Source organism: Benincasa hispida, chromosome 9 (genome assembly GCF_009727055.1).
Source record: "Benincasa hispida cultivar B227 chromosome 9, ASM972705v1, whole genome shotgun sequence".
In the NCBI taxonomy this organism is placed as follows: Eukaryota; Viridiplantae; Streptophyta; class Magnoliopsida; order Cucurbitales; family Cucurbitaceae; genus Benincasa; species Benincasa hispida.
Window position 1 is genome coordinate 11,566,883 of NC_052357.1, and position 14,154 is coordinate 11,581,036.

Here is a 14,154-nt window from a genome sequence, read left to right on the forward strand (position 1 = left end):
ATTAATTTTTTAAGTGTTTAATTTTGAAAATAAATCATCTTAGAAAAATTATAGTGTTCGTTTCAAATCCTTTTTATCAAAAGAATTTAAATAAAAGAAAACTAAAAAAACACTTTTTTCAATAATCAATCCAAAAAGACATTTAAATTTCTATTTTCAAATTTCCTACCCAATCTCCATATTTCTTCACCACAGTGTTACAATTTCCCTCCACATGCTCTAATACTGGTGTTAGTTAAATTTCATTTCTTTTTTAAAAGAAAAATAATAGATGTGAGGTGATCTCTTAGCATTATCGATGCATTTTATTTATTGTCAACAAATTCAGGATGGTACAGATGATCGAGGGTAGGGCTCAGTTAACGTTATCCCCTCCTAAAACAAGTGACTGGAGGTGATTTCTAGATGATGAACAACACATACACAAAATCTACTTTTTAGAACAAAAAGAAGGTTTTACACTTTGGATTGGAGAACGGTTGTGCAATAGGAAATCCATGTAACGGCAATACTGGATCATTCCTCGACAACTTTCAGCTCCTTAAGCCAAGCACTATGCAGAGGGCAAGGGTCAGGTTTTCCTGCAGCAATGGCTTTCTCAGACAGAGAATAGAACCACCCGTTTCGCCATTTGAACTGTGGAAATAAAAGAATTTTTAGCCTCAAAAACAGAATGGATTCAGGAGCTCCAATAGTTCCCTTTTGATTCTAATCTACCTCTTTTACTGCCGTTGGAAAGTGTGCGACAGCACGAGAATACGCACATAATCTTTCCTCTATACCTTCTTCGAACACCAACTGCCTTTCAGCTGCAGCTGCAGATGCAAGTTCTGCAATGAGGCTAGAAACCTGCAATTATAAATTTGGATTAGATTGTTCATTCCACCCCAGTTTAACGGTCATCATCATTTGAGTAATCATTTGTTGCAAAAGAATTAAAGAGATTTCCAAGGAAATAAGCACTACATCTGATGGAAAGTTCATCATTCAGTATAATTGTATTAGTTGGGAATTTGAACATAGACCAAGAAAGACCTCTTTGGTATAATATCTAACAGATATATTGAACTAAATAGACAGTTTTGTTTTTGATTTTGATTCTTTGTTATCCATGCCATTAGTCTCTTTTCATTCTCTAAATGAAAAAAATCAGTTTTTATTTCAGAAGGGGGAAAAACATAGTTGAAGAATTTTGCAGTCAATTTATTGTGTGAAGAAGGCATCTTACTTCAGAGCGATAATCCTTCTCCACGGCACCCACTGTCGCACCTGGATGACGTGCTCCAACAAGCATAAATGCACAAATCCAAATCAGCTTCTCCAACATTTGTTTCTCAAAGGCTTCCTTGCCAAGAACCTAGAAAATAACCTTCAAAGTTATTGTCTACATTGGATAAAAAAAATATTAAAAATGACCCATGTTTCTAGTAAGAAATCAACAATCAAAGAAACATTGGAAACTTGAACAATAGAGAAATCAACACAAAGATTTATATGATTCACTAACAATGTGTAAGTTAGGTTCATAGATAGAGGGAGAGACCAGTTTTATTATTAGAGAGAAAATCAGATTACAGATTTAGAGACACCAATAGAGTTAGAGAATATATAGCACATTCCACTAAACCTTAGAGTCAAAACCCTAAATAACATAAATAAGTTTCTCTAAAGAATATTCATGAAACAACTCAGTGTTTATGTTTCTTCCAAAAATTTGAGAAGGAAGCATAATTTTCCACATGAATCAAGATTGACAAGATTCAAACAGCCAAGGTTAACTTCAATCTTACACCACTCGCACAAATGCACGTACAGCAGAGAAAGAAGCTTTCACAACAATTTGCAGTTTATACATAAGAAGCACATTTCTTTTATGGATTTACCTTGCAGGAGAGGCCAGCAGCATTGAGCCTTCCTGCTACGGCAGACGCCCATTTTCCGTACGCTGCTGTCAGTCCTTCAGGATTGGTATCCGTTATTCCATCCACAGGAGCCTCTCCGAGCTTTGAGATAGCAAAATATGCTAAGACTTGATTAGCATCATCCAGACCTTTGCTTTCATACCAAGGGTCCAACATTCCATTCTGGAAAAAAACCAAATCTGCTAGATTGTCGATATCCATTGCCAAGAACAAACAGAGCACAAGCCATTATATAATGACATTTTCCAAATGAGAACACCCTTATTTCATTCTAAATCCAAATGTTGTATTAGAAATGTTGAAGTACCACCATCCCAAAGTTGATAGTATAGGTTATGCAAGGTTCTTTCATGTACAGTTGGATATTAAATTGATTCACGAAGTCAATATGTGAACTATCAATAACCATAACCACTGAACCAAAAACTTGAGCTGAATTCGAGTTTATAGCCTAGGAAATGAAAAACTTCTAAACAAGAAAGTCCAAGTTGCTTAAACTTCGAACAAAAACAAAATTAAAGCCTTTAATAACCATTTCGTTTTTTGGGTTTTTAAAAATGAAGCCTATTTCGTATTTAAGTACAAAAGTTGAATTCTTAACCAAATTTCAAAAACAATAACAAATTTTTAAAAACTAAGTTGAAGTGTTTAGGAGCTTTATTCAAAAACTAAAAATCAAAAACTAAATGGTTGGCCTAAAATACTCACAAAACGAAATGGAAGGGAAGTGAAGCATATTCTTGCCATCTCAATTATAAAGACTAGATTCAAATTAAAATAGAAAAAACAAAAGAACAGACTCCATTAAGTGATCATACCGTTCCATCTCGATCGAGGAGTGGCTTCAAGAACAGCCTCAAGATCATCATTCCTGGTACATACAAGAATCGGACCCGAAAAATCAAGGGGGACGGACTCGCCTCTCTTCACCAAAAAATCTTCACCGTTTCCCATGTCCAGCAGCGCCCTCCCAACGCGGCCACTTCCAACAATCACCGCGGGCACCACCTTAGTTCCGGTAGCCGCAGCCATGATTCTCAGACGGCGAGCCCCAAATCTAGAAACGGGTTTAGAGAGTTGAGAACAGAGAGAAGGTTTAGAGATTGTGAAGGAAATTGCGGCGGCCATGGCTGAGAAGGAAATTAACCAGGTGAGGTAAAGAAGACATTGTTGTGGGGATTGTATAAGCAGAATGATGCAGTGAGTGGCGGAGAAGAAGATAAGCCACTCGATCTGTGGCTGTGGCTACGCCGATCGACCAATCTGGAAGTTGTTTGTGGGCCTGATGGGCTTGTTCCTTAAGGAATGTATGAGCCCAAAACAGCCCAACGCTTAACAATATTTTGGGGCCTTCGGCTGGGTTAAAACTTGTTGGTCTAAATCATGGTTTGGCCCACTTACTGGAGTTTATAAATGGGTTCTTTGGACATATGGCAAAAAAAGTAATGGGAAATTATCAAAAATGGAAAAAAAAAAAAAAAAAAAAAACACAAACTATTTACATACTATAGCAAAATTTAATATCAACAAAAAAAAATTTAAAAAAAATTCCAAACTACCCTCACGATTTTCTATGCCGATTTTGCGCTCTTCTTCTTATTATGCTTCATTTTCGTTCAATTCCAATTCATCTTCTTCATCATTGATCGATTTCATTGTTCTTCACCACACAACTCAGAGGTTTTCATTCTTCTTCGTCGATTCCATCGATCACACAGGTACAGTTCTTCTTCTTCTTTTGTTACTTTATAATGTCTCACACTGCATTGCTGAGTGAAGAACAGTTCTTCTTCTTCGAATTTGATAGTATTCTATTCACTCTAATGCTTTATTCTGCCAAAAAAAAAAAACATTTAAAAAAATAGGAATAAAAACTCAGAGGACAATAACTGTTTTGTATGCCCCAATTCATCAACCAAGTTATTGATTTTTTGCTCCATAATTCCAACAAATTGTTACATACAACATTGTGAAGTTATTTTGGAAGCCAGTTCGTCAAAAATTCGAAATTAGTACGTGTTGTTCATCTTATGGAGGATTGGATCGAAAAGAGTCGATATAGATAGAGATAGTGCTCTATCTCTATCTACCTCAGATAGACAAATATAGAACTTTATCTTTGTCTATCACAAACAGACAAAGATAGTCTTTGTCTATCACAAATAAACAAAGATAGTCTTTGTCTATCACAAATAGACAAAGATAGACGCCTATCTTTGTCTATCACGAATAGACAAAGATAGATCTTTGATTGATCTTCACTCGATTTATAATAGCTTATATGATTGGAACATCGAATTCTTAAAATTTTGAACATGATCACCATCTTATTACCGAAAGTGCATAAATGATTGATGATCAATTGTATTATTATTTGTCCATCTCAGATAGATAGATATAGATGCCTATCTCTATCTATCAGGGATAGACAAAGATAGAACTCTATCTTTTGATTGATCTTCACTCGATTTATAATAGCATATGTGATTGGAGCATCGGATTTTTACAAATTTAGATACAGTCAACATCTTATTCAACTGAAAGAAGATGTGCATATCTATAACGTGGTTTACATGAACTCCCCGTTCTAATCAACACCAAAATCCTACGAGTAAATCAAATTTTAATTAAAAGGCACATGATATATTTATAAAAACTTGTAAAAAATACAAACAAATAGACAATAATTTGCAATTTGTTTTGGCTTGATTCAACCTAAAATTAACTCTAAATCTTCATTAAATATTTAGTTGACGAATTCAAAGATTTACCAAAGAGACATGGTGATAGATAGAGATAGAACTCTATCTTTGTCTATCACTGATAGACAGAGATAGACACCCATCTTTGTCTATCAGGGATAGACAAAGATAGAACTCTATCATTGATTGATCTTCACTCGATTTATAATAGCTTATATGATTGGAACATCAGATTCTTAAAATTTTGAACATGATCAACATCTTAATCAACTGAAAGAAAATATGCATATCTATAATGCAGCTTACATGAACTCCTCGTTCCAATTAGCATTAGAATCCTATGAGTAAATCAAATTTTAATTAATAGGCACATGATATGTTTATAAAAACTTGTAAAAAAATACAAACTAACAAACACAAATTTGCAATTTGTTTTGGCTTGGTTCAACCCAAAATTAACTTTAAATCTTCATTATATATTTAGTTGATGAATTCAAAGGTTTATTGAAGAGACATAGGGATAGACAGAGATAGAAGTCTATCTTTGTCTATCACTAATAGATAGATATAGAATTTTATCTTTGTCTATTATTGATAGACAGAGATAGAACTCTATCTCTAACTATCACATATAGACAGAGATAGATGTCTATTTTTGTCTATCACAGATAGATAGAGATAGATGTTTATCTTTATCTATCCTTAATAAATAGAGAAAGACACCTATCTTTGTCTATCTCTTTCTTTTTTCCCTGTTTTGTTTTGAAATTTAACTCATTACTTTGTATCTTTGTCTATCACTTATAGATAGAGATATAACTCTATTTTTATCTATCACTATTGGATATTTTAATTATGAGTTTCTTACAAAATCTTGATGATAGAATTTCATTATGAGTTTCCAATATAATCTTTATTTCATTTTGCAAAATACCATGGCTATTCCTATAGTTGTTTTTTATGGAGGATAGTGGAATGATTATCATTACTATGAGAATTATGAGGTTGGTGGGATTTTGGTAGATGACTGTATAGACTTTAGTTTAGTTGGTTTAATATATGAAGAGATTCAATTGAATGGGTTGGTACATTTATCAATTTTATTGGATTTTGATAAAAATAGTATTCAAACTATGGTTCCAATAAAAAAGGACAAATATGTTTTTTGGTATCTGACTTTGGCTAAAGATGCAATCAGTAGACATCCATTAGTTGCTCATGTAAGTGTTTGTTCTTTGGAAGAGTTTTCTACTGCTATCAGTAGTGTAGGTAACAATAGTGATAGAATTTTACATTTATGTTCTTCTTCTTATTCATTTTATGGTGATTTTAAGGTAAAAAGTGTATTTGAAAGTAAAGAAACACTTTCAAAGTGATTTACATAAATGCAGTGAAAAATCATTTTTAATTTAGGACTACAAGATCAAATTCAAAGTCTATTGAGTTCAAATGTTTGTAAGAAGGCTGCAAATGGTATGTTAGGATATCTTGATATAAGAACAGTGAGTTGTGGATGCTTAAGAAGTACATCTCTGAGCATGACTGTCCATTAAACACAACTCAGAGTTATTATAGGCAAGCTCATCTGTAGATGACGAACTTGATGAGTTGCTTCCTCTTCTTAACTTAGATTTAGGGCCCCAACCTAGGCCTTTTGAATATCCGGGTCGTCTACTCAAAATCGTCTCACAGATTTCATCTTCTGTTAGTAGTTGAGAACCTTCTAGAGTGGGGTTAGATTGTAATTCTAACATTTGATTTTAGACATATTAATTAAATGTGTAAGTATGAGCGACTAAAGTTAGAAATGAAAAACAACACAAAAATAAAACAGAAAATGTTACATGTACATTTTCAGCTACCTTGTTCACAAACTTGCCACCTTTAGAGTGTGTTTCCTTAAATAGGTCAACACGTCCTATTTCTCGACCTTCCTTTGCCTGCAACTCTGCATGAATTTGTAGGAATGACTTCGATCCGCCTACGTGGTCGAACGGTAATTTCTCTATATTCTTCCTGTTTGTCTCCTACATTTCCTACATTTCAACAAAAAAATAAATAACAAATATTCTATAATAGTAAATGCACTAAATGATACACACCCTAAATTATTTTAACTTGAAACGCTTCACTCTTGAAGCGGTCACACAAAAAGTACCAATCTTCTGGCCTATTTTTAAGCCAACTAGGCAAGTTGGCACGTGCTTGTTGAGGATCTCCACATTTCCTGTAATGTTTGTGCAAATCTGCTCTAAATTCTTTGCAGGAGTTTTGCATTTGATGTTCTATAAAATGGTTAAGTTGTTAACTGAACAGATCAACTACGAAATAAGGCTACAAAAGAATGAAGGAAGAATTAGCATATATGATTTTCATGACTCTTAGTCTACAATTCACTCTAAAAGAATAAACTTATAATCACTTACCAACAATTGACTCTTAGCCAATTCTATAAACTTGTTTGGAACCTCAGCAAAAGTACAACATCGTACTGGAAATGTAGATCTTACAGCGACACCAATCGCATTACTAAATCGTACCGAATGTTGAGAAATCGGCTTCGTCTCCCCCTCATTTATCATGATTGTAATTCTGCCATGTTTTTTGATGTATTTTTCCAACTCGATGTTCCGCGAATGCTCGCATTTCCTTTGAGTGGATGCTGAGTTACTATCTGAGGAATAAAAATTTTAAAACAGTTTATGATGTATTTCAGTTAACAGAATATATTTCAAAATATACTAACCTAAAGTGTCACTCACGGAAGATCCTGTGTTGCCTAGATATATCTCCTGGAATTCTTCATCAGCCTCCTGTTGCCTATTAGGGGTTGACATTGTATCTATACAAATACAAAAAAGAAAAAACAATATTAAATTAATATGAAATACGTGTAAACAGAGAAAAAGAGAATTGAGTAGATACATTATTACTCATCATCGTAATCTAAATCAAATTATTCATCAGCACTTGAAACTGTTATTGAGAGATAATTGTTCTTCATCATCATCGTTTATGAAATCATCATCGTCATGTCCAATAATTGGTCTTTCCACAACTATAGGATCAACGTCAACTCTGCATAAAGTAACCTCCTCAATGGTTTCATCCACTCGGACTCCACCGATAATTTCTAGTATATCTAGTTATGCATTTTCAACATCATCCACTTCTGGTACATCCCATATTCGCTTATTTTGGACTACTTGAACAACTTTCCAATTGCTACCATATTTGATGTCATCAATGTAAAAGACTTGTTGTGCTTGGATAGCAAAGATGAAAGGCTCATCGACATACCAAAAGTGTGACGTATATTGATTGATTTGTATCCTAAATCCACATGTGTCCTATTACTTTTGTTGTTATTCATGTCAAACTATCTACACTTCAACAAAAAAAAAAACATGTATTTTGTTCGCATATTGGAAATCTAATACTTTGTCTACAACACTGTAGAAATTGTTATTCTCACTTCCGTTTCCACTGATCTCCCCGACCACTAAGACTCCACTATTTTGTGTAGCTCGACGATTATCACGCTCTACAATGTGAAACAGTACCCTATTAACAATGCATCTATTGTAAGAGCGCACCTCAGACGAAGGTCCCATTGTAAGTGAAAATAAATCATTGGAGATATCTTCTCTATCACGCTGTTGTAGAACCTGATAATTAATTATACATTAAAATGACTACGAAAAATGAATCATCTCTCAACTTTCAATACTATGTATACCTGAGATCTAAACCAATCGAGAAATTTGTGTTGATGTCTTATATATAAGTCAGAGGCGCTTTGAGCTTCACGACAAATTAATCTCAAGTGTTGCCTACAAAATTGATCATTTGAAAATTATATCAAAGGATTTACCTAGAACTTAGAAATTTATAAAGTTTGAAATGTATTTGTGATAGTCTGTTATTTCTTTACAATTATTGAGAATGTACCAATGTGTGATACGTCTTTCCTCCGCTGATAGCGTCCGTAAGGTTGACGCCCCTAATGGTCGTACCCTCTGCCTAAATAATTCAAATTCACCAAATATCTCATGATCGGGAATGTTATCATCATTTCGTTCATCTCTATTGAATCTCGTTTCAATCCCACTTAGATATCGCGAGCAGAAGTTCCATGATTCATTCATTGTATATGCTTCCGCTATAGACCCCTCGGGACGTGCTTTGTTCCGTACAAATTGTTTTAATGTTCGTAAACTTCTTTCAATAGGATACATCCAACTGTAACTAACTGGACCCACCACTTTGGTTTCATATGGTAGATGAACTGCAAGGTGTACTATTACATCAAAGAAGGTAGGCAGAAATATTTTCTCCAACTTACAAAGTATGACTATGATGTCTGCTTGTAGTCTGTTCAAATCACTTACACATATTGTCTTTGCACATAAGTCGCGAAAGAATGTACGCAATTGAACAAGAGTAGTGGATACGTTCTTCGGTAGGTATGCTCGAATACCAATAGGGAGTAGTCTGTGAAGCAACACATAACAGTCTTGTGTTTTCAGCCCCAATATTTTTCCATCTTTGTCATTCACACATCGTGATATGTTAGACATGAATCCATCAGGAAATTTCACTTATTTCAAATACTTACAAAATGAAATCCGTTTACCATTAGTTAATGTGTACGCTATATGTGGTTTTACAAATATGTTATCGACCTATATCAAGTGTAGGTCTTTTCTTATCTTTAAATCTTGTATGTCTAATTAAGCGTTCGTTGTATCTTTTGTCTTTTCTTAAATATTTAACAATGTGCCCATCAAATTGTCGCATATGTTCTTTTCAATATGCATTACATCCAATTTATGTCATAACAATAGTCTGGACCAATATGGAAGTTGTAAAAAAATACTTTTCTTAGTCCAGTTTAGAATTCGTTTTCTTTTTTTATCTTGCTTCAATGGATGTTTACTAAGCACATAAAAGTTTAATGTGTTTATTTGTTGTAAGATCTCTTCTCCATTCATTACGACTGGAGGATGTCTACGTTCAACTTTTCCATCATGTTGTATACTTCGACACCAACTATGATTCTTTGGAAGATAACGTTGATGTCCCATAAATGATATTTTCCCTCTTATCTCGAAGGACGAATTATCTTCTTTGCATATTGGACATGCTTAATAACCTTTTGTATTCCACCCAGATAGGTCACCGTACGCAAGGAAGTCATTAATCGTCCATAATAAGGTAGCATATAGTTAAAAAAAAACTCACCAGTAACAGAATCATAAGTTCGCATACCAATTGTCCATAACTTTTTCAACACTTCAATCAACGGCTGCAAGTAAACATCAATTTCCTTTCTAGGAGATTTTGGACCAGGTATGAGCAAAGACATAAAGAAGTTTGTTTCCTTCATGCATTTTCAAGGGAGCAAATTATAAGAAATTATCACCACAGGTCACATACTATAAGAAGTGCTCATATTTCCAAACGGATTGAACCCATCTGAAGCTAATCCCAAACGAACATTTCGAGGATCTAAAGCAAAATGAGGAAATTCACGATCAAAATATTTCCACCCCTCTGCATCAGCTGGATGTCGCAATACATCCTCCGTTTCAACTCGCTTATCTTTATGCCATCTCATGTTAGAAGCGCCTTCTTTGATGCAAACAATCGTTTTAATCTCAGTATCAATAGAAAATGACGCAATACCTTATGTGGTATTTTTTTTTACCCTTATCATTAACTTTGTACTAAGACTGACCACAAATGGGGCACTGTTGTAAATCTGTAAACTCTTTCCAATACAATACACAATCATATTTGCATGCATGAATGAACTCATAACCTAAGCCTAAATCATGCAATTTTCGCTCGCCTTTGTAAAAGGAAGTAGGTATAGCGGTGCCAGCTGGAAATGCTACTTTTAACAATTCCAGCAACATGTCAAATGATTTGTTACTCCAGTCGTTGAGAACTTTGATATGTACCAACTTCACTAAAAAGTTCAAGGATGAAAATTGCGAACAACCAGTTCATTACCTACTTCGATCATTAAATCCACGAATAAGTTCGTGGTATCTCTTTCTTGACCATTAAAGGACATTTCATTCTCAATCTCTTCTTCATTTGCATCTTTGTTTTCAATTGGAACTTGTAAATCGTTTATAAGATTCAACATCTCATTCTCTTCAACATTATCCTCTATACTATCTACTTTAACATTATGTATTGAATGAGTTGTATGACTTTCAAAACCTCTAGATAAGTTTACTGGCTCTCCATGATATACCCATTCACAGTATGAGGGAGATATTCCATATGTTAATAGCTGTCGTTCCACGATATCTATTTCTTTCCCAAATTGAATTCATACAGTTCTTGCATGGACATCCTATTCATCCGAAATCATTAACATGAAACTTTGCCATATCTAAAAAACTGGGATACTCATTCTCTATACTCCACTAATAACTTATTCCTTAGTTTAATTCATTCTTTATTCATCCTTAAAAATAAATCTTTTCTGACCAATTTGTAATCCAAAACAATAACCTGGATTAGAGGACAAAGTACAAAGTCTTTATTAAGCATGAATTTTGATTAATTTAATAAACAATTCCAAGTTTGTTCGGAGAATTTAAAATTTTAAATAATTTCTAATAGGTGATTTGACTTTTTTTGCCCCTAATATTTTTGATTTTTTTGCCCCTAAACTAAGTCCAAAATTAAGTAATCAATAAAAGTGGTCCATTTTTTTTCCCTTTGAAAACCAAAGTGTTTTTAGGGGTATAGAGTTTAGGTATACAAACATTATAGTAAATTAACATTAACATCCACAATATTAATTACATGTAACATCCATATTCCACAATTCACAATAATATCCACAATCCACCAAATATTAGAAATTGTAACGTAAAAACAAAAAATGAGATAATGACAATAATCCACCAAATTGCATAAATTGTAACATCCATAATCCACAATTCACAATAATCCACAAAATTGAAGAAATTGTAACATCTATTATAGTAAATTAAGTAATCCCTAGCCTTAAGAATTAAAGGGGAAAAAAAAACTCAATCCACGATAACATCCACAATCCATAATTCATAATTCACATTAGATTAACAACATGCTAGAAATTAAACATTACCAACATTACCAACATGCTAGAAATTAAATATTACCAACATTACCAACATGTTAGAAATTAAACATTACCAATATTAATTATCAACATTACCAACATGCTAGAAATTAAACATTACCAACATTAATTACCAACATTATCAACATACTAGAAATTAAAAACAATGGCTTAAATTAATTCACAAAATAAAAGAAAATAAATGAAATGGATGTGAGCGAACCTTGTTGAAAGCTTGAAAAGAACAACAAATTCGCAAGCAATGAAGGTGGAAGGCGACGCGAAGGGGGAAAGAGAAGGCGGCAGGCAGCGGCGCGAAGGGGGAAGGGCAGGCGGCGGGCAACGTGAAAGGGGAAGGGGTGAACGACGGGCACAAGGGAGAGTGGGGCGCAAGGGCAAGGGCGGTGTGGGTGCAAGCGAGGTAGGCGGCGGGCGGCGTGAAGGGGGAGTGGCGGCAAATTTAGATATATGCTTATCTTTAAGCATATCTTCTACTAAGGTAATCATGCTCAATTCCCATCCTATATTTCTGTGACGATTGGTTGCTACGAATGTTACACTTAGACACATTACTTGACATTGCAATTTCCTTCTATCCTTACCAATTCTTAGCAAGCCCTACTTTATTCTTTTATATGACAAACTTCTGCTTAAAGACGCTTTTCTAGTTTTCAAAATAGAATATTTATCTCTTCTTTGTCAAAACAACTTGATGTATCTATATGCGGTGAGCAAAATTTTGCGTCATTTATGCACTTAGAGACTGTTGATCATGGTTACACTCTTCGTTTTGGCTTGTCCCCACGGGTTTCATGCGAACATCCAACTACGGTTGTGTGCCAATTTCAATTTTAACTCATGAGGATCAGACGAGTTGTCTCTTGCATTTTTTTTATTTTTCTATTTTTGTTATCCTACGTTGATCTTGGAAACCCACCTTCGTTTTGGCTTGCTCCTATGGGTTTCATATGAACATCCAACTACGAGCAGGCTCCTTTCACAACTAAACTTTTATCAGGTTGGAAACAGTTTTGAAATTTTTCCTTGCGCTGACATTGGAGTTTTGCATAAAAATATATATATATATTTTTTGTTTCATTTTTTTTAAATGAAAATGGATGCATTTTCTTAATTACTACACATTCCTGATCTCATCTGCTCAGACCTTCCCCACCCCCAAATTTAAAGATGAACAAGGTTCTCATTGCGTTGTTTGGGTAGACTAGACAAACACTTGGAAGAAAATTTCAAAAAGAAGGTTTGAGTAGAACTTTGAAAGATAAAAGGTAAAGTACTGCTAAACTAAGAATTAACTAAGTGTTAGTCAGAATTTACTAAGTATGTGAAATGTTTCTAAGTGTAAACATATAATACATCATAGCAACGCAATGAAGATCGTAAAAATAAAAGATTAAGAATGTCACAAAAATTAACAAATGAAGATAAAGAAAGAGGCACAGGCAAAAAGTAGAGTGAATATATACTCTGGTTGTATTGACTATTAACAAAGTATACAAATAAATTACAAATGAACGCATTACAAAAATTTTCTATTGCCTGTACAAGAGTCAAAGAATTTGGTTAACTTACAAAGAATAAAAGAATTGAATACAAATAAAGAATGGCCACATAAAAAAAAAAATCAAATTGGAAGAAAGAATAAACATTAAGGCTGAGGAGCAGGGGGATCTGGTAGGGGATGTTGAGGCGGTGCAACAGAAGCGTCATCAAATAGTAAGTGTTGCCTTAGATGCGGAGGCACCATCGGACCATGCAAATAGGCAGTAAGAACATTGAAATACTCTTGATTGCGCTCCGCTATCTGTCTTTGATGTAGGAAGAGCCTATGCATACTGCACTAGATATTGATGAGTGCTTCCCTTGAAGTTGCAGCACTACGCTGAATCTCATCAATGCACTCCATTGCTACCTCAAATCGTTGATTGAAGAAGTGATTTTGTTGGGATATAAGCTCTTACTGTTGAGAGAAGATGGTTCTCATTTCAGCTAACTTAGCAGCCAGAGAGGTGGAGGATGGTTGTGCCTGTGATGTCTCGCCAGCATCGTTGTTGGGATTAGTCGTTTCTTGACCAGATAAACCTAGAGTCTTCCCTCTAGTAGCAAGGACTTGGACTCTAAGGTACGGATGCCTTTGGGCGAGACTGACCACTTCGTGTGCAGTTACGTTAGTACCCTCAGCGCGTCTGTCATCAATTCTTCTGTAGGATCATCAATAATCTTGTTCCCTGGTGCGTCAGGGTTGTCTTTCATCTGATATAGCTCATTGATGTCCTTTGCGCTGAAGTATACAGTCTTTCCCTTAAAGGTCACCGCATCCCTATTTCCATCCAGACGCCTGCAGTAGAAGTCCCGCACTACCTGAGGTACGATGATGGATGGG

The 14,154-nt window shown here is 34.6% G+C and overlaps 1 protein-coding gene across 2 annotated transcripts; it reads right to left on the reverse strand.

Annotated features, from left to right (window-relative positions):
* Positions 1–274: 274 nt before the first annotated feature.
* On the reverse strand, positions 275–3,130 carry LOC120084958. Of its 2 annotated transcripts, none has more exons than XM_039040767.1 (5): positions 2,741–3,130; positions 1,884–2,101; positions 1,229–1,357; positions 718–849; positions 275–636 (listed from the first exon to the last, which is right to left on the reverse strand). In XM_039040767.1, exons 1-5 carry the CDS (start codon positions 3,048–3,050, stop codon positions 517–519), a joined length of 909 nt encoding a protein of 302 aa, XP_038896695.1. In that variant the 5' UTR covers positions 3,051–3,130; the 3' UTR covers positions 275–516. The 2 variants fall into 2 exon arrangements, with proteins under 2 accessions (XP_038896695.1, XP_038896696.1); XM_039040768.1 differs by having other exon boundaries at positions 1,884–2,084; positions 2,741–2,943.
* Positions 3,131–14,154: the final 11,024 nt, after the last annotated feature.

Coding starts and splice junctions, on each gene's coding strand:
- LOC120084958 (XM_039040767.1), bottom strand. CDS start 3,050: ATGGCCGCCGCAATTTCCTTCACAATCTCTAAACCTTCTCTCTGTTCT. Junction 2,102..2,740: donor TCCTCGATCGAGATGGAACG/GTATGATCACTT, acceptor ACAATCTAGCAG/ATTTGGTTTTTTTCCAGAAT. Junction 637..717: donor TTCCAACGGCAGTAAAAGAG/GTAGATTAGAAT, acceptor TTATTTCCACAG/TTCAAATGGCGAAACGGGTG.